This window comes from Copidosoma floridanum, unplaced genomic scaffold, assembly GCF_036245765.1.
Source record: "Copidosoma floridanum isolate Cflo_tuat_1 unplaced genomic scaffold, Cflo_Japanese_pri ptg000022l, whole genome shotgun sequence".
Taxonomy (NCBI): domain Eukaryota; kingdom Metazoa; phylum Arthropoda; class Insecta; order Hymenoptera; family Encyrtidae; genus Copidosoma; species Copidosoma floridanum.
Genome location: NW_028321899.1, coordinates 7,188,822 through 7,214,800, shown reverse-complemented (window position 1 = coordinate 7,214,800; position 25,979 = coordinate 7,188,822). Strand labels below are relative to the sequence as shown.

Sequence of the window (25,979 nt, the reverse complement as noted above, 5' to 3'; positions counted from 1 at the left end):
GATACTCGTTTTTTAACTTTGATTTGTCATCAGACTTAGTAACAATTTGTTTTGACTGGAATTTCTTCGCTGTAAGATTTTTCCAAGTCAGTGGCATTTAGTGATGACTCTTATTTGTCTTAGCGCCTGTTGTTTTAAGCAGCATTAACTTTTTCACTTTTCCATTTTTTCTCAAGACTCTTATCATGACTAAGGTAGTGCCTTTTAAAGTTAAAAGCATGCCAAAAAGTTTTTGGTTTTGTCAATTTGCATTTCAAGCTACGCTGAGGACAAACTGTCTCACAATGAATGTTATTCTTAACAACAGATATGTCTGTTTTCATACCCTCTAGTTTTTTAATTACCTTCTCGTCTTTTAATTTACTTTTTAATTTTATTAATTAAAATTTTCGCTTTCTTTTCTTCCTTATTTTTCTTGAATGTTAATTTTTGTACTTCAAAACTTTTATTCCTTTTTTTCAAACCTTGTACCAAAATCTGATGGACTGCTTACAAACAAAATATTTCAGTTTTAGAAACAGATTTTTGTCACCAACGACGAATTTGAACTTTTTATGGTACTTAAAATACGGACCGTAATATTCAAATAAAATAGTTTCATCTGCCTCTTCAAGTTTCAACGAGGTATGGATATCGGAGCAGACAAATTTCTCTAACTAAATTGTTAAATTTTTATTCACGTATTGAGAGCTTTATTAATATTCCAAGTAAAGAGCTTTAATAATGTTCATCTAGTATTGTAAAACTTTTACTCCTAACTCATCTTCGATCTTGCTCCAATTATTCGGACTATCTCTCTCTTCAGTATCACTCATTTTGTAGATTATTTTTAGGAAGAAATACATTGCTGAAAAATTTAGTTAATTTTAAGATCTACTCATGTTATTCCAACACTTATAATTTGAAGATAGTTAGAAAATTACATTTTAAAATGCTTTGATTTTTGCAAAACTTTCTATTGGAAAAAGAATTTTGTATTAAAAAATAAGACTTTTTGTTAAAAAATATCAAAAAAATTATTGATACATGCCTAATTAAGGGAATTTGAATACATATATACTTATGTAAAAACATGATAAACACATAGACAATTTGTATAATCTACACATAAATAAGTCCGTTCAGTAACAGAATATCCTATCTCAAAATCGTATCTAAAACCGTCTTATCTCGGAATAATATTAAAGAAGGTCCTGTATCAAATAAGCTCTGATGAACGTCTCATCTCAAAATAATATTAAATCTTATCTTTGGATATAAAAAAAAGCAAGAACCCAGGCTGTCCTGGGCTAAGTTTTTTCCTAAAATCAACCTTCAGTATGGTTACACATTTTCCCTTGCCCCACAAGCTCGAACATGGGACGAATGCTAGACTGGGTTACGTAACTTAGGTACATATTAATGAGTTTCTGGAATACGGGAATAACCCATGGATGCTAATTAGCCTCAATCTGATGCTTTGGCATAGGCTACATAGGGTAGGGAGACCCGATACAACATTAGTGGTAATAGATAATGGGTGCGAAAATACACCTTCACATAGAGGTGGTGAGTGGGTGGCCCTGATGACGTAGCCAATAGGCTGTTGCAGCAAAAAAAAAAAAATAAATAAATAACGACAATCCTTACTGCTTAATCGTCTGGCAGTTAGAATTTGACGCAGCAAACTCTGGCGTTAAAACTATAACGTCACTATATATCAGTATTATTGGGGACGGGTAAACCCCTAGAGTCACGGTGAAAAAACTATAAAATAAGCATAGGGGATGCACCATGTATACGTACAGCGGTATCAATATCTCATTGTTTCTAAAGAAATCTTTCATGTCTTTAACTAACGATGCTACAAAAGAATATACAATAGGCATGCTTGTTTTATCAAGTGATAAGACAAAACCAATCAGTTAATTAGTCTGGAGATCAAATAGAATTGTGTTATTGATTCTTGTAACATCTATGCTGAGCGAAACATTAAAAGGTAAATTTCTACTTTTTAAAAATGATTCAAGCTAAACAAAACGGCACATAACTTTTATTATTAATAACAAGATATCAAAGACTAACCTCTTTATCGAACTTAAGGATGGTATGCAACAACTAACATGCTAAATCTGGTAAAATATTGGTCTACCGATAAAATGCGCCCAAGCTGAAAAAAGCTCTAACGTTTGGTTACAACTTAAATTTTTTTTCTTCTCTTTGTTATCTCTAAATATTTTCAACAAAATTTTACGTAACGTAGACTGCGTTGGCAGTGTATCCGTTTCTGATAAGGATAGGAAGCTGTTAAAGCGCGTTTAAAAAATATACTTTAAACCAGGTGTATCGATTGGCTGTATGAGTGCATTATTATAGAAGCTGATGAGACTCTTAAGCATAGCCTCATATCCAATACTTAATTTAAAATTTTAACGCAACTCATGCTTAATCCAAAACCAAAAGGAGTTATTTTTAGAATACTCGCGACTTGTTAAATAATGACTTGTTGAAAACTTGTCGCGACCACCCATCGTATTTTGCGCTCGGCCTTCTCTCGGGATCTCGCTATGACATGCAGTGCTATGTTATCAGCAAAGCCCGTCAGCTAGACCCCTGGAGGCATTTCAAGGCACAGAAGTTCACCGTAGACTAGGTTCCAGAGGTCAGGTCCCAGGGCAGATACCTGCGCGACCCCCGATGTCAGACACCTCTCTCTTGGTCCATCTTTTGTATCGTACCAAAGTACTCGGTCCTTAAGATAACTGTCCAGGATCTTTCTCAGGTAGACTGGTACATTCTGGTGCCTTAATGCCCTCATTGTGTCAGACCATTTTGCCGAGTTAAAGGCATTCTTGACGTCAAGTGTCGCCAAAACACAGACGCCCTCGTCTTATGAGAGGGTTTTCATGCCTTCTTAACTAACTCAAGAACCTCAGCCACAGCCATAACTGTCAAACGCCCCTTTCGGAACCCATAATGATTTTCCGAGATGCTGATTTCTCTTCTTATGCGAGTTCTTATCAGCCTCTCAAGCATTTTTCCACAATTGTCCAACATACCTAAGGGTTAGAATGACGATGGGACCAGGGGGGAGGTAGTTCGCCCTTGTCTAAAAGAACAAGCCTTTGGATCTTCCAACGCTCGCTGAACAGTCCAGCGCGCAGGCACTCATTGACCATGTCTAGCAAAACGTTCGGTTTCTTCACAGCTTAAGGACTTCGAACGACACCCCGTCCAGGCCAGGGGCCTTTCACCCCAACATCTTCAATGCCACCAATCTCAATTCATCAAGGGTAAAGAGAGTGGCACTTAGCCTATACTTATATCCTCCCGCCTCTTATCGGGATGCTCCGGAAAGTGGTAGGAGACCACCCTCTCCAAGAAAGAAGGTTCCATCGGCATCACCAGGTAGGAGCCGCACGGTCTTTTTAACATGATTTGGTAGCCGAGGCTCCAGGTATCTTTGTCCACTTCAGCGATGGGTTCGCGCCAGCATCGGTTCTTGCTCACCTTAATCGACCCCACCAAGGCCCTTTTTGCGTTCCTGTACGCAGCAACAGCTACATCGACGTCTTCGCGAGTTTTGTGTCACTGTGCAAGACGTCGTAGGTGCTGCACCTTCCCGCGCAAGTTTGCAATTTCTTCGGTCCACTAGTAGCACGAACATCGACCCTTTCTGGCAAACCTTTTGGGCATACACGCATCACACCATTTCTTGACCCGTCTCATAGTGCCACTCACGAGTGCCTCGACCTCTGCTGTATTTATAATTTTGTTCAAATCAACAGGAGGGGGCGCACTTACCATGGCTTCCGGCAGCAAATCTCGATTAAGTTTTGCCACATTCCACCCGGTAACGCGCCTTCGGATTACTTCTCGCCAGCTTTCTCCAAAGTTCTCGTTTAACACAAAGCTGACGTACTGGTGATAACTAGCCGTGTAGTCCTCCAGGACTTGCCAGTCAGACACCCATGCCACCATTTGTGACGATACCAGCGTAAGATCGATGATCGTGCCCAGTTACCCGGCCGCCTGAACGTTGCTGAACTACCAGAGTTTAGACGATGAAATCTAGCCTTACGGCCATCTCTAGCACCACCCGCCCCCTAGAGTCAATTCTCGGCTCCCCCCAAGCGATGGCCTTGGAGTTAAAGTTGCCGGCCAGGACCACGTTACCATTTTCCCCACACACGCGAACAGCATCCTCGAGTTCGGCAAGCCGCCCTCTAAAAACGCCAATTGGAATGTTAGGGGAAATATAGCAACTCACATAGTACACACTCCCACACCTGATCCACACGAAACCGTCTCCACCTCCAGTGTCAGATACAGAGAGCCTGTCGCTGCGGCTTAGGATGGCACGTGCAAGCTGGTCCAGCAGATCGTGCGCGAGTACGGTCCTATCATGGCTTCATGCTTGTTGTCCATCGTTGGACAAATGAACCTCCATGCTGGGCCTAGACACTCTTTCTTCCGGTGGTTGCAGCTTCCACACTGGAAGCAAAGCTTGGACCTATCTTCTTCTTTACAGCTACCTGAGACATGTCTATATCCCAGGCATTTGTAACATCTTGTTACTTTAATTCTTCGTCAGACTTGGCAGCTTATAAAGCAGACTCTTAATCTGCCTTTACTTTCTGCTTGTCTAGAAGTTTCTTCATCCACTGTTATCAACACGAGCCTCTGTCTCCGTGTATTTGGTTTAAAGTGAGCTACTTTAGGCGCCAGGCTATTTAGCTTGAAAGTCTTAACAAAAGCCTCTTTAACCTTCTCTTTTTCGACAAAAGCGTTCAGGTCATGAACCTCTAGTGTCACTCTTTTGGTGCTCAGTTTGACTATTCCCTACCCAGCAACTGACTTTTCAATTTGCTGTGAGAATGCAATTGCATCCTCTACAAATTCAACTTTTACAAGAATGTCTTATTTTCTTATGGTGACAACACTTTGGACTGCGGCATTGGCCTTGTCAGGGTCAAAGTTCGCCTTCATTGACTTCAGCACGTTAGCAAAGGTCTGCCTTTCGGCCATCTTCACTAATACCGTTGTCGTCGCATCTGATCTCTTCTTCTGACCTTTTTTGTCGTTCAGGAGATTTTCATCTTGTTGGCCTATGCCTGTTTTCTTTTTCTGGGAAGGTATGGCTTGTTTGCGTTTTCAGAGCTGTCTGATGGGCTCCTGCTTCATTTCACTTATTCTATTTCTTTAAGGGCAGTGTTCAGGGTTCTTTTCTAAATATGCCATCAGAAATTATTTCGCCTTTGTTCCCTGTACTTTAGAGATTCAAAGAACTCCTCCTAACTTTTTGTAAACACTTCTTCTTAGAACCATTAGGTTTGTCTAATCACCTGTGCTTCTTCAAGGTGTTTAAGCGCAGCTTCAAGACCGTTTTTGACAGCGTTAGCCGTGTTTCCATACTTATCATTAATTGCTTTCAGCGTCTCTTGAATCACTCTCGTTGTCGATTGAACTTGCTCAATTTGCTGCCATCGCCTTACTCTAAGCTCAGCACCAGTGTTTTTTAAACAGGTAAGCTCCTGTTAGGTCTGGTTGCTAAGAACTGTCACATTGCTGCCCTCACTGACGTTACTGTCTATGCTTGAAAGGCTTCCTCTTTGACCTGTATCTGTAAGAACAGGCCATGGAACATTTAACAGTCCTTCTTGGCTATAAGAAACATCTTTGTACCCCCCCCCCAGGATACATGGGGCCAGGGGCAGTCACTCGGGCTTGCCCCACCAAATCGGAACTGCCAGCAGATTTCCTCAAAGAGGTTACTGCCTGGGGTAATAGTTTAACATTAACGTTCTTCATTTTTTGCTCTTCTAGAAATCGTGTTGACCAGTAAAAGGCAACACTCCCCTTTTTTCCAAGAATAAACATCTGGAAAAGATGAAAACCAGCGCAGCAGCCCACTTCGTAGCCAAAGATAGGTGCTACTTGCTCGGGCCGGCTAGGAGTCACCACTCTTTCTAAGTCTCTCCTACAGAGATTACCCTGGCGTTGTGTAGAAAGTGTTAAAAGAATGATTGTGTGTAGTTAGTGTTTATGTAAGAAAACAAAAGTGTCATAGCGTTACAAGCAGCAGGCACACAATCTCACAACCAGAGTAGACAACCCGACAAAACGAGCTAGAGTATACAAGACACTAAAAGTGCCGCGTAGCCTCCTCAGTGGTAGTAAGTTTAGATTAGTCAGCCCACCACGTCTTTTTCGTTTATGAGGCGTGTAGCTACATCACATGCGGTTACCCAGACTGACCCGGTTCTCATCGTCTGGCTTCACCCGTTGCCAGGCCCCCCACACCAGCCAGAGAGAGACCTCGCTGCAAGCAAACCGAAACAACTAGTGAGTATACCTGTGTTTGTTTAGTGAGAGTGTGATGCATGTATCTGAGAAGAATGTTATAACCACCGCTCACTTCTATACACGACGGAGTGCTAGTTTTTGTTGGTTCGCATAAAGCATTAAGGCGTCACCTACGGTGGCAGCAAAAAGCAAAGAGCAAAAAGCACAAGCAGCAGCAGCCCATGCATCTACATTAATGAAGACAGAGAGCACAAGGCTCACGACCACAAAGATACAGACACACACACCAACGCCACCCATGCCTGTCCATCCACGCCCCCCACCGCCACCGCAAATAATCGCCCCAACTGCCCGTCGTCACCTCAGATCTTAAGATGGTACCCATATCCGCCACCTGGGGAAGCGCCCGGTATGGAGAAACTAGCAAAACTCCCGCCACGCTGGGAGTAGTAGTAGTAGTAGTAGTAGTAGTAGTAGTAGTAGCTGTAGTAGTAGTAGTAGTAGTATTAGTAGTAGTAGTAGTAGTAGTAGTAGTAGTAGTAGTAGTAGCTGTAGTAGTAGTAGTAGTAGTAGTAGTAGTAGTAGTAGTAGTAGTAGTAGTAGTAGTAGTAGTAGTAGTAGTAGGAGTAGTAATAATAATAACAATAATAATAATACAATAATAATAATAATAATATAATAATAGTCATAATAATAATTATAATATAATAATAATAATAATAGTAATATAAGAATAATAAGAAAAATAATAGTTATTATGGCAACAATAATGACGAGGACAAAAGTACTTCACCTGCCACGAGTTAACGTAATAAGGTTAAGGAGTAGTTTTGACTGATCAGAATGTTGCAAAAATAAATTAGAATTTTGGGTAGAATTGTGGGCAACATGTTTTTCACTGCTTGTTGTTAAAGACGAAATCGGCTCGTAGTGCCCTGCCGAATCAGAAGTTTTTTTACCCATGTTGGAAGCAGGAGTACAGACTCTCTCTCGACATCTCTGAGTCAGAAAAAAGGGAAAGGGCTATGACTTTCTCGTTTTTCATTACATTTGAAAAAGTAACAAAATTTAACTAGATTAAAAATTAGGCTTTTACATATGGTTTATAAAATCGGTAACGCAATAAAAATGGGTTACTCAGTAAGCCATGCGCCTGCGAACATGAACGGTAAAAATCAGATAATCCTTTGAAAGTTAATAAAGTTGCTCCATTAAGTTTTCGTAGTTAATACTTTAATCGGTTATGTAATACTGTTGTTTGCTACTAGTGCGGCATGTACGAGTTTTCTGCATCTTAAATATGTGTAACAATTCTAGCGTTTAATATCATTTTCGCTTGATTTTAATCCGTATGTATTGAAGTTACTCTAGCATTTAATATTCCATTTCAGTGCAGCTGTTCCTAGTTAAGCTTTTGCGTTTTTTGGCTTTTTCCAAAAATGTTTTCAGTTATTTGTGTATAGAATAATATGATTAACCTATTTCCGGTTATTGTAGGCTAGCGCGCATGTGCATCAATTATAGTTGACCATTGTGCTGCAGCTACAAGCAAACTTCCAGGTAATTAACCTCTTTTCAGATGCACGTTAGTTTTGCTCTAAATGCTTTCGAATCCACATAAAAAATTCCAAAGAAATGGGGAGAAAAGAAAAATTATTAGTTAATTTATTTTTACAATTCAATACGATAAATACGTACCTTCTGAAATCGTCTGGAATTTCTGATGTCTACTAAACTTATAAGTAAATGATTTTCATACTCAAATGCGTGAGCCAAAATAGAATTTCGTTACAAAAGTAACATTCTGAAAATGATGGGTCACAATTTTATTCTGTTTTTTTAAGAGCGTATGCAAGTCATCCGAGCATCGACAATTCGTATGAAAATATTAGTAGACGCTATAGTTCATTAAATTTATTAAACTAGAAACATACCATTAGATGTAGGTCAAAGTTAATATAATAATCTTCAAATATTTAAATTTTGTAAAAATATTAGTGCTCTAGCAAATAGTATACAATTGGAATATTCTTTATTAGTGAAGTTAGTAGAATCGAAACTGTGAGTTGTTGACTATATTAGATGAGTCATGCAAAAACAATTATTTTACAATTTGCAGTAATTTTCCGCAAAAGTTGCATTCGTGAAAAAAGTATGAAAAATTTTTTGATGGACTTTTTTTTATTTTTAATCGTCAGTATAGTGAATAATATAACTTGAATGTAGGTGTATCCATTTGGTAGTTGATTTTTTCACGTTATTTTACTTATTTGGACATCTGTCACATATCCTCAGAGTTGGGTTCTATAAAACGTAACAATTTTTCAGGTTGACGTTTTGGTACTCATTTTTGAAATATTTGAGTTTCAAATCTATCTTTTAACATGATCTGTAACAAGGTATAATAACAACTGTTTTAAAGACATACGTTACAAATCAAACTATTTTTATACAAAAATACTGTACACATCATTGAAATTTGTACTTTATTTTAGTATTTTTAAATTATGGTGTGTAAAAATAAACATTAATTTATTGATCAATCTTTTTCCCATTACAAACGTATACGGCAATAAACTATAAGACTGTCGTAATATGTTAAATGACGCACTCTGCTTGCTTGAATGATTCGGTCCTCGCATTTTCTACCTTAGTTGACACTTACCATGCCAAGTATAATTTTACACGTGTAAAAATAAAGCATGATGACTTTTCTTTAAAAGAAAATAAAATGCAAAGCTAAAACAGCAATGGTTACGTCATGGTCATTAATACTACAAATGAGAGCTTTACTATTAAAGTATGCTTAATAGAAACCATTCAAATATATCTGAAATCGTTGTTCTACCAGGGTACTGAGATTGAAGGTTAAAGTTTTGGATGGAATGAATAAACGAAAAGATCTTATATGCACAGTCGTTTGAATTTGGATGAGTAAAAGAAAGTATACAAGCTAATTAGTAAGCACATTTTTTTGTTAATATTAAATCACTTAAGGTGGCTCATTACGAAATTGAAATATCTTAAGTATCAACGTAACTTGTAGGAATCATACTTAAATATGAACTGAATCACCTCTAAAAATTGGAAGATGTGTTGCCAATCAATGTTTGCAAAACAGATCTCTTAAAAATTCATGTTTAACTTGGGCTCTTAAGGAAAGCCATACAATATTAATAAAAAATATTGCAATATTTTCCAAAATATACCTTAACTCTTTGTATTAAATTAGGAATTGAAAGAATAAATCATAAGCTTTTCAATAATATCGAAAAAAAATTTGGGTATGCCAGGTAATATTTTGGTATTAGCTATCAAAAATTGACTATGTATAAAAATGCTTCCCGATTATGTATCTGCAAGATTAATACACTATGTTAGGACAAGCTAAAGAAAAAAATACAAGTAATTGCCAGAAAGCTTGTATCAGCATTGTGTTAACTTATACATTAATTTAACATTCTCTTGATAATGATCTGTGAAATAACACAAGTTATGAAGTGAAACTACCTAAGTTTTACTTCATAATTGCTTGAATAGTTTATTATTGTAATACATAGTGCATGCATCTGTACAAAACCTTTTTCTTCACATATATTTTTAAATTAGAAAAAAAAAATTTAAGAAAAGAGTTTAAACTCATTTTGTTTTTAACCACTAGCTGAACTCATCAGTATGGCGCGCTAGTGATCTTGGCTACAGACAAACACAATTGACGGATGCTCTTCATGAGCTTGCTTATTGTACGTCTGCGGAGTTGATGCAGTGTGTTGAGAGTAGTTACAAAGAAAGAATGTAAGTTATTGCCAGAAAAACAGTATTAAATCATGTCAATTTTTAATTTAGTGTTCTTGAATTAAAATCTGTTTATTTAAAAAAAAAGAATAAGAGACGAATAGTTAAGATTGTTTCGTTCTTGGCCACTAGCTGAACTCATCAGTATCGATATCAGGTAGTTTTACATAACAACTTATACAAAATTACAGGTAACAATCAACAAAAATCTAAATTCATGTATTGATTCATGTAAGCTGATACAAGCTATCTGGTAATATTATGCTTCTGCTCTATAACTCATCTTGACACACTGTATCAATCTTGCAGACGCACAATGAGCAAGTGCGTGATAAACCATTATCAGTTGTATTCGTATTCAACTTATTAGTAATATTTCACTACTACTACTTAGTAATATTTTACTTATTAGTATTATTATTACAGCGTATTCGCTGTACAGAAGAGTTTAGCAAGTGGTCAAAAACGAAACATACTGAATTCCTTTTCTTTAATTTTTTTTTCTAACTTTTAAATATACATGTACGAAAAAGTATTGTAAACATGCTTGCATAATGTATTATAAAAAAAAATTGAATCAATTTTTAGATAGAGTTTAGCTAATTTCATCTATTACCCATATTAAATTATGTATGATCAGTCAAAAACACCACATAAATATATTAATTGACACAAGCTGACACAAGATATCTTACAAATACTAATAAGAGTCCCTGAACTCTTTCTTAGATTAATGATCACTACTAATGCATTAGTACTACACCTTATTTTGGTACTTAAAGTACCTACAAGGTGAAAAAGCGTGTACGCAATGCGGTATAAAAGTACGACATCAACTTCTAGGTAAAATATAAACCTTCTTCTTCTTTTGGCTAATACACATTTTGAAAGGAATGCCGTTCTTTCACTGTGACGTAATAAGCTATTAATAATAAACTACTTTAGTGCTTTAGCATAGAATCTTTAAACGAACTTATTGTTGGACAAAAGTTATGCTGCTTCATCTAACTTTGTATAAACTTAACTAGAAAAATATTATGAAAGGAATAATTTAATTTGATTTGCAGTATTTACTTGGAATACAAACTTTCGTACGGTAATGAACTCTACACCCCATTACATGACATTAAATGGATAGGTAAAATTACCTTAAACCTTAAAAAATACCTTATACCAATAGATTTACAACTTATTTTATGTACGTGGAAATTTGGTAACAGACTGCAAAAAAAAGAAGCCCATTAGCATAAAAACTAATGTAAGAGTCAGTTTATCTGTTTTTTCAAAGGCCTTAAGTTGTATATTTTGGTGTTAAGACGTAAGAGTTAATTTTCAAAATTCAATTATAGCCTAAAAACTAATCATTAAAGTACAACTATTTGCTTTGAGAGAGATCTGATGGTATCGAAAAAAGGCTCGTTTTGTTTCTTAAGAAATAAGCGTGAGATATTTTTTTCTAGGAAATCAATTTCAACTAAAATTTGCTTTAAAAAAATACATAACAGCAAATTCAATGCCATCACTAATGTAGGTAGTACTTTTACTAGATTTTTTTCATTAGAAAAAAATTTGAGTTTGTTTTTTAAATAAACAAGCAAGTTGACGTACGATTTCAAGAAGCAGAAATAATTTATTCGCTTGTATTGGATCTTACGACATTTCTTATTTACGCTTATAAAAAGGATCTTTTCAATGAAAACCCCAGTAAAAAGGTATGAAATTCTTACTCAACTCGTGAAAACGATGGTGAAAAGCATTGATACTCAGCTCAGTAGCTTCTTGTATGTGGCTCATAGGAAATCCGATTTCACGAGCTGAAAACTACTTGAGGTAGAAAAATCACTGATACCTTTGCGTCTATGGATCGTAGAATGATATTTTTGTTTTTTATCTGATATAGTATGCGAAGATACTACGTTCTGTGCAAATATTTATGGTTTTAATGGCATTGACAGACAATTAGGTGCCTTCTGAAAAAAAAGATTTTTTAATACAACATCAGAGCACACTTTTAATTATGTATTTCTTTGTTGGCATATTTCACCAGTTAGTAATCTGATTAACACTCACTCATCAATAATTGTGAGCAATATCGTTCATTACAAAAGTATCTCATCTCTTGAGTTACTATTACGAACGTGATTGAACAGTAATCTTCATATAAATTGAATCATAACACCTCAATTTTTAAGGAAAAATCTCTTTTATGCGCATAAGACGGTTTTACGAAGGAAACAAAATCATCAATTAGTATTATATTCGCTTTTATAAAAAAAAAAAAAATTTTCCTGCATCTATATAGGATCTTCTTTGTCAGATAGTGAGAAATCTGGAAGCTGGAAGCTTAGCTGCTGTTACCTGGCGCTGGATCGTTAGAAGAGAGCAAAAGCCATTAGTGTGGCGTTAATGAGATGGGAAGCAAGGTGAAGGTATACAACAGTAGCAGAGAGGATGGAGAAGAGAGTGCTAGAGTTAATGTGCGTAGCAAACAGAGTTTTTTTCTTTTATATTATAGTGCTATACGTTTGAGTAGGGGTAACTAAATCATACAAATAATTGATGTATTGCCTGAGTGCTTAATGAGTCTCTACAAAAAATTATCAGGAGTAACTTCTGCACATTTTCTAATCACGATAACGAAGTGTTAAAGAAATAGTTAATCAACCTCCAAAAATCAACAGAAAAAAGAAAACGGCAAGACCCTCAAAGGGTCAACCATAAGTATTCATCGTACTAATCGCTGCTGAGCTTCATCAATTAATGAAGCTGCAACTCTAATGGTGCGCCACCGTAACAATTATATGATTATGTAACAAAACTTTCAGAGCATTGTTTAAAATATTTCAAAATTATTGACCAACACCAAAAATATTCCTACAATACTCGACAAAAGATTACGTGAAAACATTAAAAGATGTTTCTGTAATATTAAGCGAAGACTTTAATGTTAAGTTTGCAGATGAACATTCTTATGACAGTAGATTTAAATAACATTGAAAGTTCTTTTTTAGAATACAAAACTAATAAAAAAATTTATGAGAAGTAAATGTAATCATTCGAGACAAAGCTTTAGCAATTCCTAAAAAAGATTTGGAAATAGTGAATAAGACTTTAAAACATTTATGAAATAATAATATTTCATTTGGTGGAAAATTATTTATTTTAAGAGGCAATTTTAGTCAAATACTTCCAGTGATATAGCATAAGTGTAAAAGTTCTATAATTAGTAAAAGTATAAAGTATTAATTTTTATGGAAACACTTCAAAATCATGAAATTAAAAAGAATGTGCAAAGTACAGATTTAAAATTTTCATTTTTATTTTGGACATTGAAAATGGAACCATAAAGTCTTTTGAAATTCCACAGAGATGGAAAACTGATGACGTTTGTAAGTGAATTCATGGAGATCGTATAAATAGCTGCCTAAAAAAAGTTATTCTAACAACTCATAACGATTTCGTAGATTTGAAATTATAAAATTTTGAATTTTATTAAAGGAAAAGGACATACTTATTACAGTATACATTGTGCAAAATGTAAAGGTAGTGATTGCACTAATTGAAACATAAATATCAATTTTCCTATAGAAATTCTAAATAATACACATAAAGGATTGTCACCGCATGTTTTATAGTTTAAAAGTAGATGCTATTATTATTATGTTGATAAGAAACTTGAGTATTTTTGATGGATTATGCAATGGCATTAGACTACGTACAATAACATTATTTAAATACAGTTTAGAAGCAGAAACAATAATTGGTAAAAAATCTGGTAATAAAGTTTTCATTTCAAGAATCACGTTCAATACCGGCAACAATTCATCTTCACCGTTTATAATATACAGAAAACAGTTTTTATTAATTTTACCTTTTTCATGACAGTCAATAAGCCACAAAGTCAAAGATTTGATGAATGAGGATCTTACTACAAAAGACCTTTGTTTTTTCATATTCAACCTTACGTATTGGTATCAAGTGATAAGCTCCTCCCAATTCTCTACTATTAAATTTTTGCTTCTATAAGCTTTTTTTCTAGCTTAGCACAATTGCAGTTAAATATCTTGGATTTACAATGATTATAGCCACTAATTTGTTTCAATTGAAAATTTGGTATTTAAGTTTCTTGCAATTTTATTATCTTAAAAAAAAAAATTTGTTCAAATCTGTCTCTAGAGCGTAGGATCAAGCATGTTTCTACACTATTGTTTAACTTGGTGGTCAATTGTAAGCGGATTTTTTAAGCTGTACCTTTATTTTATATAAGGGTGAATTTGAAAGATCGAAACGTAATTTAGTTGTATACTTCTTTAAGAAAGACTTAATTCATGTTATGATAGTGTAACATGATTTTTATCATACAAAGTAGTTATTTACGAATCTCTGCATTTCTAAAAAGCATTCTTCTTCGGACTGAAAACATGGAAAGGCTCCTTTAATTATTGTAGTTATACTTCTGAATGTAAAAGTTGCATGAATCCACGTGTCCTTTGACGTTCAAAAGCATTTAAAAAAAATAATGGTCTCATGACTCAAAGAAGTCTAGATGTTGATAACTTTCGACCATAAGTGATTTTAATAAATCAGATTCTACGCCAGCCACAAACAAGCAAATAAAGCCAGTGATTTATCTTTCCTACACTCGTTTTAGCAATCCACACTTGTGCACTGGTTTATTTATTTAAGACTGAAGTATTAAATCATTTAATAGTTGTTTCCTTAAAGTAAAGATATCTAAAAGTAGCATGTGAAATTCTTACTGTTTGTGTGAATAAACAAAGTCTTTTAAGATAACAAAAGTAGAAGTCTTTCCTTATGATAGGGGTCGTGGGTAACATTTTTTTTAATAAAAAAAACTGGTCACCTTAGGGCTCATATTGTTAATTGTTTGTAAGAGTTATTCTATACTTCATACATTGCAAAAACTAATTAATGGTAAAAGAAAGTTAACACGTACAGTGCCGCTCTAATAAAATGAATCCTATTTTAATATTACCAGATCTTTTCCTAAACAACAAATTGAAGTTATAAAATGATAAAAATAAACTTAAAGTAGTACCAAAATTGCCTTTATTGACGAAGCGTATTGACAACACATGGGGTTAAGGAACTATGAAGGTCTCGTGGAAGAGTAATTGTTCCTTTGTTTCTCGACTTGTCCGTTATACTGCCCTTACAGATCAGAGCGAAGGGGGCACAAATACTTTTTAATCGGAGAAGCAGGGATTTCAACCGTTTGGAGTTGCATAGAAGTAACTATTGTCTTTTTGAGCTTCAGTGCATTCCTCAGCGTTCGACATAGGAACCAAAATTATATTTAAACAAGTGTATTGTATCTAAAACTACTACTGTATTCAAAGTGGTGGTGCATACTCTAGTGCTTATGTAGTGTATGCGGTATATTTCAATTCTCTACCTAGAGCTGCCATGACTATTTAAAGCGGTAGTGCATACTCTAGTGTTAACGAAAAGACAAAAACACTGGCGACGCATCGGAAGTTACCATTACTATTTAGAGTCGTGGTGTACACTCTCGTGTTTACGTAAAAATCGCAGTGTACTTTAATTCACGATCTAGAGGTTACCAGTACCATTTGAGAAAAAATGATAATCTTGCCTCGTGGTGAACCATGAGGTAGCAGAGTCAGACTCTAACTACCGAGTCCACCATTCGAGGGGTGACTGTGAACTGTTTTTATTTTGGGGGGGGGGGCATCGAGGCCCTTTCATTAAGAGTAGCGAATCACGCACTGGCTTGAGTAAAAGACAGTAGCCAAAAATCTAAATGGATAGTGCTGCTCTAGTTTAGCCACTCAAAAATTGGCATTTCCTCAGGTGGGTTGCTCTCCCATATGCGTCAAGAGAAGCGAAGGTAATTTATTTCCTCATATCCTTCCTTTTCCTTTTACATTCAGATTTTACAGATTTTTCATCATAACTTGATAGCAACAGTGAGATAAAATTTTACTAATATTTACTAGGGCTGCGCGCCATTCACTTTTTTGATAAAACCTTTTGCAAAAAGAGTGGTTAACATTTTCAGTAATTGCTTGGTTAAATAAGCTATCAAGGCGTTACGACACATTAATGAGATTTAATGAATTGGGTTAACTAACAGCTACCTTGGTGGCTGGATTACATCACTCACATTGTTAATGGTGTAACAAAATTTTTAGTAATAGTTATAAAAGCAATGATACTAAAAATAATAATAATAATAATAACAATAATAATAATATTAGTAATAATCCTAGTAATAATAGTAATAATAGTATTATTAAAAATGATATTACTTGTTAGAATTATTATAATAATCAACATTTTAAAGTATAAATAATAATAATTATAGTAATTATAATAATAATTCCAATTGCAATAAAATTTATTGTAATAATAATAACAACAATAACAACAGAAATAATAGTAGAAATAATTATAAAGATTATACTCATAATAAAAATAATAACAGTATTTCGCCTTTGATGAACCAACTGCTTGTCTCAATTGTTTACATAATTTGATTTACAGGCAGTTTTAAATAATTATGCAGCTGCAAAAATAACTCAGGATGTTTAGTAGACTTTTGGTCAACTCATTTTTCATAGCTAGTCATCAGAGAGTAAATTCTGTCACCTATGTTGGAGGTAGCTGTACGGACTCTCTCTAGACGTCTCTGAGCAAGGATGAGAAAAGAACAATAGCTGGCTTGATATTCCCCTCCTCCTTTACGCATTAAAAAAGTAGCAAAATAATGAAGTTTCATAATAAGGCTATAGCAGATGGTTTACGAAATCAATAGCGTAATAAATGAAATAACTCAGAAAATCGTGCCTCTGAAAAATGAAGGGTTCAAACCAGATAATCATATTGTTCTGCAGGATTTACCATAGTTAATACAATCAGATGTAGCTCTTGCCTATTAAAGGTCTCATGAAGTTAAAATGAAGGTGTTTTTTTTCATTACTTAACTTGACTATATTTTCATTGTAACTTAGTCTACATGTTTGGTTCTAAATTATTTAAAAGTTCATTCTTATTGATCAGTATCACTGTTCCCAGCTAAATTTTTGCATTAACTGGTTTCTGAAGCTTATTTCATTAACTTGGATAAAAAAACTGTTTTATTAGCTATTAATTCAGCATATATCTCTATCTATAGACCATATATCTATTGACCAGCTGGCATGTTCATGAGTCATGTTCTGTCTTAGTACAGCAGCTACAAGTGACCTCACAGATGACTTACTTCTTTTCAGACGCACGTTGTTCCCGGCTTTAAATGTTTTTTAAATTAACATGGGCAATTCTGAAGGAATGGGAAAAAATTATTAGTAGTTTTATCAACGATAGTTTAGCCACGTTACACTTAAGCTTTGAATCATAATAGCTCTAAAAAAATAAAACAAATGGATTACAAAAAAAAAAAAAAAAAAATTGTATGAATATTAGCACCCAGTAAAATATTTGACAGCATGATATTTTTATCTTGTCATTTCTCTTGAGGAAAATAGTAATTTAGTTTCTAATGTATTCTACTTTTTTTTAAATAATTGCGGTATTTAAATAATATACAAAAATAACATATGAAATTTGTCATTCAAAATATAAAAGAAAAAGTAGTTTCTTATCCAAAATAATATAAAACAAACAAGTGCTTTTTTTATCATGAGATAGGATCTCAATGACTCAGCTGTTGTAGTTATAAGCTTATACATCAACAATCTCGAAAACTTTTGTTGCAGTTTCATTGGCTTAGTATGGGACCAAAGCATGAAAGGCTTTCAAGATCAGCTGATTTGCTTTAGCCTTAAACAAAGGAAGACTCATAAATTTCTATTACACTGACAGTGTAGATGTACAGTCAGTGGAACTTTGTTCTGTCCTGGACCCTATTATTGAACAGTACTTCATCCATAGCTCCGAAATAGGGTCCGGGACAGATCAGAGTTCAACTGAGTGTACATTACGTGCTTCAGAATCTATAATCGAACGAAATATGCTTTGAACCTACTAAAAGAGGATTTTGTCTGCCACTTTTCTAATTAAAATATAGTTTTATTATGTAAAATTAATAATACTATGTTACAACATTACTACAAACTACAATTATTAATATCAATTATGTATGATGTACATTAAATATTACCGAAAACGCTGTCATCTCCCATTTTTTTCCCATACAGTAACATGCAATCAGCTAAGATACCCTCTGGTTGAGGATATGTTGAAGCTTTAGCTTGACCACTTAGTTTGCTTATTCCTTTAACGGCAGCCATTTTTGCTCTTGCAGTTGGGTTTGGTTGTAAAAATTCTTTAGTCTTCATTTGTAGCTCTTCAACAAGTTCAAATGTTACATCAGTTTTCTGTAAAATACATAATCGTTCAGAAATCTTCGTAATTTCTAAATAATTTCTTTAAAAATGTCATTGTTCGAGGCTCAACATACGCATCTTAACTAAAATCACTAATGCTGTCACCACTATTGCTACTTCTACTTATATTACTATCATTACTTTTATCACTATTACTAATAATATAATTGTAGTCAGACTCTTACCTTCTCAAAAATAAAACATTCAACTATAATTCAATTCTTATGAAAAAAGATAATGATTAAACATTTCTTAAATACAACTAATCAGCTACGAATAAACCACTTTAACTCTTATTTTTATCATTTTTTCGTGGAATCTACCTTGAAAAATATGGTGGGGTTATGTGAGTAAAGAACAAGTATAACAATTGTTGTTATTATTGAATGATGATTCATAAAACTACTTATTAGTACTCTTAAATTTAAAAGTCAGTACTTATACTACTCAAATTTAACTATACATTTATTGCTGCTTCGAGATGTATAATTTGAAAGAATAAAAGAATCATAACCAGTATTAGCTTTCTGTGACTTAAGTTGTTTATAATATAGAAGATGTTTGATTAAATTACAACTTTCATTTATTATATTTCAGTGAGGAAAGCGCAAATATGCGTGTCAAGCCTAATTTTGCTCGTGATTCCTAAACTTACATGTAACTGCAGAACATAACTGCAACTTCTCCTGACAGTTACGTAGCTGCCCAGCTGACCTCATGAGGCCTCTCTTTATAGTCTTACCTGTTATGATGCAGTTTTTGTAGTGTTATAACTGTGACAAATGCGTCATGCATATTATATGTAACACATCTAAAGCTGCAACGTCGTTACCCTCAATGACGGTTTCCTTCTTGGCTTGTACTTTTACGTTAGAGAAGTATGCGTGTAATAACGTTAACAACGTATTGTGTGAATTTTTAAATTTTCTTAAGTGCTACTAATATTAGATAACTTATTTTTATGCACAGTTTTTTCTGTTTTTCGTATTTATACATTAGAAGATTATTCAAGTGATTATAATAGAACAATTTTTTTTACTGTTAACAATGAATACATAAGGCTTGTTTTAAGGTACATAAGCTTACATTGGAGCAACTGCGTTTGTTTGGTCTTACATTGTGTATAAATTATACTTATCATACTTATAAATATCATTTCTAGTTACATGATGGCTTTGTCGGTAGTGTGTCTGCTTACAGATTTTGATGGCAGGGATTTTAATCCTACTCTGGACAAAAATTTTTATGGAAAAAGAGGTTTTTTTTTATAATGGGATTTTAGCTTTAAAAAATCCACCAATTTACTTACTGTTTCACCTACCGTCAACTAACCAAAGTATGGCTAATTACATTATATAGTATCAAAATGGCCATGTCTGAGCCCTTCAGGTGATGACGAGTTACAAAAAAAAAATAATTTCTATCGCCTAAGCCTTCTATTATTACAATTCTTAATTTTATATTTATTGGTAATGATGTTGAGGGTTAAAGTATTACCATTATTTAACTTATCATTGAAATTATTGTTAATATTATAACCAACGGATAATCTTATTATCAACGTCATTATTGTTACTCGTGTTTTTGTAATTATTTTATGCAAAGTTCAATTAATAAATAACAGTATAATGCATATACTGTTTTCGTGTGGATGGATTTTATTGTGACATTAGTGACTGATCACTAAATTTCTAATAGATATTATTATTTTTTTAAATACATTTCTATTATTGTTATTTACTTTTCTTCGCTACTTGAAACTTTAGTATATTCAAATGAGTCTCCAAATTTTACTGTCTCGTTGTATCTGTTGGTGTCTGCCGTCTGATTGCCTACCATTGAGCGCTTGATTTACTCTACGGTAAAATATTTTTAGGTGGTATAGATAGTTTGTGGTGTAAGAGTTAAGAGTTCCTGCATCTGCGTAATAATTGATTCCCATACAATATTACATTCTAATAATGTCTCTGTTCGGTTGCTGTCTTGCTATCTGCCACCGATAAAGACATCAGAGCAAGTCAGTAGAAGGACCTCCTATTAAAAAGGCACCTTAATGCAAAACGTTGTAAAAAAAAAAAACGAAAGTAAGTAGAATAAGTAAATTGTACCTTTTCCTTGTGTACAAAAGTAAGGAAAGTCTGCTTATAAATTATTTTAGTGCATTACTCTTATTAGGTTATTATGTATTTTGCGGCTCTTTCACACATATTTATGCTTAAATTGCTTTTAAGTCTTGATTCTGTAAAGTTATTTTTTCATCTGAAAAAATTTTGCTCGTTTTGTTATTATTTGTCACTTCGTTGTTCACATTACATAATTTAATGGACCATAAAAGTTGTGTGTCAGTTGAATAAGTGATTTAATTATATTTATTTAATGCTAAACGATGGATTGTATTTAAAGAATATGTTAAGTAGCCTGACAGGGACTGAATGAATACGAGAGCAGGAGGATACAAAAACTTAACTTAATAAATGAGTACCACTCACCGAGACTTAACGTCTTCTTTTTAACAAAAAACAGTGATTTAATCACAGGGGTATAATGTAGAGAGCTAAATAGGTTAGATAATGATTATGAGTTATAAAATTGGTACTGAATAACAACGTCAAAGGAAACCCAATAGTTATAAGTAGTATGTGTAAAAGATACAAAAAAGGGGTGAGAGTAGTACAACGCTGCTTACTTTTACGCGCGAGCGAGCAGACTGACTGCACAGTAGATACGGAATTAAGATAATATAGGTCTTGATCTAAGTAACTTATGGTCAGGCAGGACTCTTTGTGCCAATTACATTCCAGTTCTACGCGTGAAGTTCTAATCACAATATTCATAACTTGAAACTAAAAATAGTGATGTTATACACAACCCACAAGTTGATGGACAGAAGTAAGAGTATTTAAACATCAATAAAAAGAGAAATGTATAGGTTATAAGTCACTATGTAGAACATAAAGTGCAGTTTATATAATTGTGCCTTAACAACAACATTGGTAATTAAATTGTAGTAGGTTTCAATGTAAATTATTTGTCTACTTACATTCTTATTGTTCGATAAAAAAAATATTTTGATAAACTGCTAAGTCTTGCTAGAGAAGAGGTACTTATTTTAACGCTGACTACTCTAACAAAAAGTATTAGGTCTTTTTAAATCTTAAATATCTCACCAAGAAGCTATGGCTATACGTCCCAGGTGTTATCAACTCATTCTGAATGAAAACACTATATCCTACTTGCATGTGTACTCAAACTACTCAAACGGTGTAATAATTTTTCAAGGGTGCAAGGGAGATATTTTATTCAAAGAAACGTCTAGTTCTGGCATACAGTAAGAGGGTCTCAATGTTAATAAATGAGCAGGAGAGAGAAGGTTCATATCATTAGGAACATTCTGTCACAGAGCACAAGGGTCAGTAATGCAGACAGGACTCTGTTTGGCAGAAGAGAGTCAAAAATTCAATAAAGGTAAGAACTTGGTTACCACTAATGTGTCTTAGGTGGAACTTAGTGGACTTAACAGCAGACTCCCCTACACCCCAAAACTATGGTGCAGACGGAGGATTAAAGAGCCATTAAGTCCTTGACAATAATAAGATTTCAGAAAAAGTACTAGACTGGCCTTGGGCCTGTCATATTTTTCTTAACTCCTTATCAGCACGATCCAAATCACTCTCTTGTTCTGAATACAAATCAGTGCACTGATCTTGCCATGACATAAAACAGTGACATACACTGAACTATGAATAGATCTGATTGTGCAGAAACATGCAACGTCACTGGATTGTTTGATTTAAAAATCAATGGCACACTAACAGGACCAGATAGAAGCCAACCTAGCTTAGAAGAAGAAGCGTTGGTTGACTGGCCTTACCCTTTCTTATTGAATCATTAATAATGATGAAATGAGCTGACGCATGAAGAAGCATGCCTGTTCTATTGAGACCTTAGGCGTCTTAGTAAGACTGAGAAAACTGATCACATCAATATTAAGGCACGAACCACCCTTGACAACGGAATCTTGAGAGCGGTTAGAACTTTAGTTGGCTCCTTTAGTAGAACCACTATGTTTCTGAACTGTTTTATCAGAGTCACTTAAATGCATCAGTGTATGATGCTTTTTGTGGCAAATAACGTAATCAGACTTTACCATTAAAAACTCGAAGATCTATAGAAGGCACCGAAACGTAACTCTTAAAAGTGTTGTGAGCAGGTAATGTGTTCGTAGATACAGGAGAGTTAACTTTTATACTAGAAAGATTGAACAAATAATCCTGAAGCTCCCCGACAACAGAGTTATACTTATCCTTACAATTTGTAAACATCTTGTTAGTAAAACAGATGTAGTGGGCATCTAAGTTATGTGGATGATTTATTAAAATCTATTACCTTAGCCCGCTCAAAAACATTTTTAACTTGTTTAAGCCCGGACACAGGTTGATCTCTCGTTATCTTGGAAGCACCAAACTTCTTAAATTTGGATTAAGCATTTTTAATTTTTAAGAAGAGGCCAAAGTTAAGTGTTGTTAGAGTGTCCATAATCCTTACTAAACTGACAGGAGATTGAGAAGTAAAGGTTAGGCTTCAATGTTTCATAATTACTTTTAGACGCATACTTTTGTATCATCTGTGATGATAGGGATAACATCTACTGATAATGGAATTCAGTCTGTAACAAGTTTGCAAAATTACTTCAACAATTTACAGCTTATTTTTATTGTTATTCCATTATGCATATGCATTATATATGCATTATATCCAGACGTTCCTGCGAAGATACGCTATTCCTTTCTTATGGGCTTTGGGTCTTGATCTTCCACATTGTTTAACCCAACTGTACTAGATAGCCTCTAAAACAGAATCAATGATTATCTCCGCTTCTACGTATTTTTTTTTTAAGTTCACGAAAACATGTTAAAGGTTGGTAGATTTCTGCCTATGGCAATATGTACTCTGTTTTGCAATTTTTTTTAAATGTTCTTGCCTACTGTTCACTGCATTACGACATTACATTGATTCTACAATGTCGGGCTATAGAATAGTAATATTGTGTGACATGACCCTCTTTGTCTTCAGATTCCTCTACCAATGTGGCTTATTTTAAAGAATTCATAAACAGGTGGAAATCTTATAAATTGTATCTACTTATGCATATAAGTGACATAAAATGTCTTGCGTAGGTACAAAACCCAATGGAATCAGCATAGGAATGACAAGACGAAACTTCTCCATATGCAAACTATTATTTTAGTCCTTCCATTAATTCTTGCCTATATAAATTCAGCCTTAGATATTCATAATAACGGTCTACCATGGGAGCGGCATTGGCTCAGTGGTAAGCGTGCTTGTTACTGATACAACGCGGTTCTAGGGGTCATGGGCTCGATTCCCGGTGAATGCAGATTTTTTCAAAAACTCTTTTTATCGAGAAAAGTGTCCATGTAACCTCAGCTGTTTCCAGGCACATTTTTCCGAGGAATTTTCCTTCAGAGTAATTTTAGGGTTTTTTCCTTGCCCCACAGGTTTTTGGTGAATGCGAAGCAGTGTTAGGGCTATAGGTAGGGATTAGCGGATCTGATGCCAGGCGTTGGGCCGGGGTCGCTGGCCTTACCGGCGAGGAGTGGTCCCTAAAACATGGGGCTTCTCCTGGGATGCTGATAAGCCTAGATCCAATGCTTCAGCAGAGAGCGCCGGCTTAACCAACGAGGAGTGAACGTCCTCGAATCTAGAGTCCTCTCCGGGGACAGGCTACACAGTGGCAAGTGGATCTGATGCACTATTGGTGCAGAGAGTGTCAGCTTAACTGGCAAGGTGTTCCACCGGAGATACTCACACTGTGCCCATGGATTCAGGTATTATATCAGTAAAAAGGGTTGGAAATAGATGTGGCAATACACCCCTACACATAGGTGCTGAGTGGCTGGTCCCGACGACTAGGCCAATAGGCTGTCGTGGTAACCTGGTAGAAAAAAAAAGACAATGAAATAAAAAAAATAATGGTCTACCAAATAGATAAGCCCCAAAAGTCTCTCAATATTACAACATTATGGTTACTTATGATCCTTCATGGAAACCTGATAGTATCGTATAAATTTTGCAGAACTGCAACCTATAATACTTTTATAAAACAAGTAATTGTTCATCTTAAAAAAAGTCGTAAACAATAATAACTAACTTGTTGAGGCTTATTAACCTGGAAGCTATGTCACTTTCTTGAAATAAAAATAAAAAGTATACTCTTAAGCCACTCAACAAAAATTCATGGAGTGCTTTAAAATAGTCATCTTAAATTTTTGATTTTGCTAAGTATCAGTATTCTCTCTTCTCCGAGTCATCCTCCATATTCTTAAAAATGTTATATAAAAGAAAATGTTTGACAATGTTTTTCTGAACCACAATTTTATCATATGTGATGTAAAATTTTTGTGCTCTTCAACATTACTCTTTAATACAAGGAATTCAGTGTATGGTACAGCAATACAACTATCTACTCCAATTTTTTTTGCTTTAAATTATTTATTTTGAATGTATCTTTGTCAGGTACATTATGAGTTCTCCTATACTAAGAAAAACTATTTGAGTTTAACATTTCTTGCATTACAAGAACTGGTTTAAAAGTTTTTTTTTTTTTTTGGAAAAGTTTCTTATCTTTTTTTTTAACATGGAGTATAATTGGGAGCACCGTGTTACATATCATTTGTCACTAACTTAAATTTTCATACAAAAAGATATTGTAACGTATAGAAGTATCAGTGAGTCTCCACGCTCCCTCTCCTTAAATCTCATAACGAGGGGCCTTAGGATCAAGAGAAGAAAAGCGTGAGCAAGGAGAGAGTCTATCGGTGGAGCACACGATGAGCCTTCGAAGAAAACACACGCACTACCTGGCCTATATTTATGGTATCTTCAATAAAGGTCTTTGAAATAACAAGTGTTGGTCATTCTCGTGACGCACCTCCTTACCAATATCTTCCCTACGTAACAGTTTTGGTGCTAAGTGTGGGGTTTGGTAAGAGTCGGAATTTTTTTTTCTTACATTGCACTCAATTGAAAAAAAAATTTCGCCGAGAAGCACACATAGAGCAATGCCGCGAGAATATATATTTAGTTCTGATGTACATATACATGTATACATACATAGATCTGTTATTCCGTTCGCTTCCCCTTCTAGTATGTCTTTTTTTTCCTAAAACGTAAATGAATAACGCAAAAGAATAGACTTAGACGTATTGGGCTAGTAAATCTTTCTGCTGAAAAGACGATCAATGTGGTAAAGAATACTAGAACCAGGAATAATATAGGTGAGTCAAAACATGAAGATTCAACAAGTCGGTCAAGAACAGGAAACAGCAGAGACCAGAGGGTAGAGAGAACAGCGTCTTAAGAGACAGGATAAGTGTCATAAATCGGATCAAGCACGAAAAGTAGGGAAACTCTCTCACTCGCTTGTTCTCTCTCAAACTCCACAGCTAGGTGGAAATGAAAGGGATCAAATATTAGGATCCAAGCCTAACATATAACGTAGTGAGA

General features: G+C 34.5%; 1 protein-coding gene across 1 annotated transcript in view; it reads right to left on the bottom strand.

Moving 5' to 3' along the window:
- Positions 1-25,979, bottom strand: part of EndoA (SH3 domain containing GRB2 like, endophilin-A) — a 730,848-nt gene that overhangs the window by 435,336 nt on the left and 269,533 nt on the right. Inside the window, exon 4 of the mRNA XM_089594978.1 lies at positions 18,227-18,443. Within this exon, the coding sequence (XP_089451104.1) occupies positions 18,227-18,443 (217 nt within the window). The remainder of the gene's footprint in view (positions 1-18,226; positions 18,444-25,979) is intronic.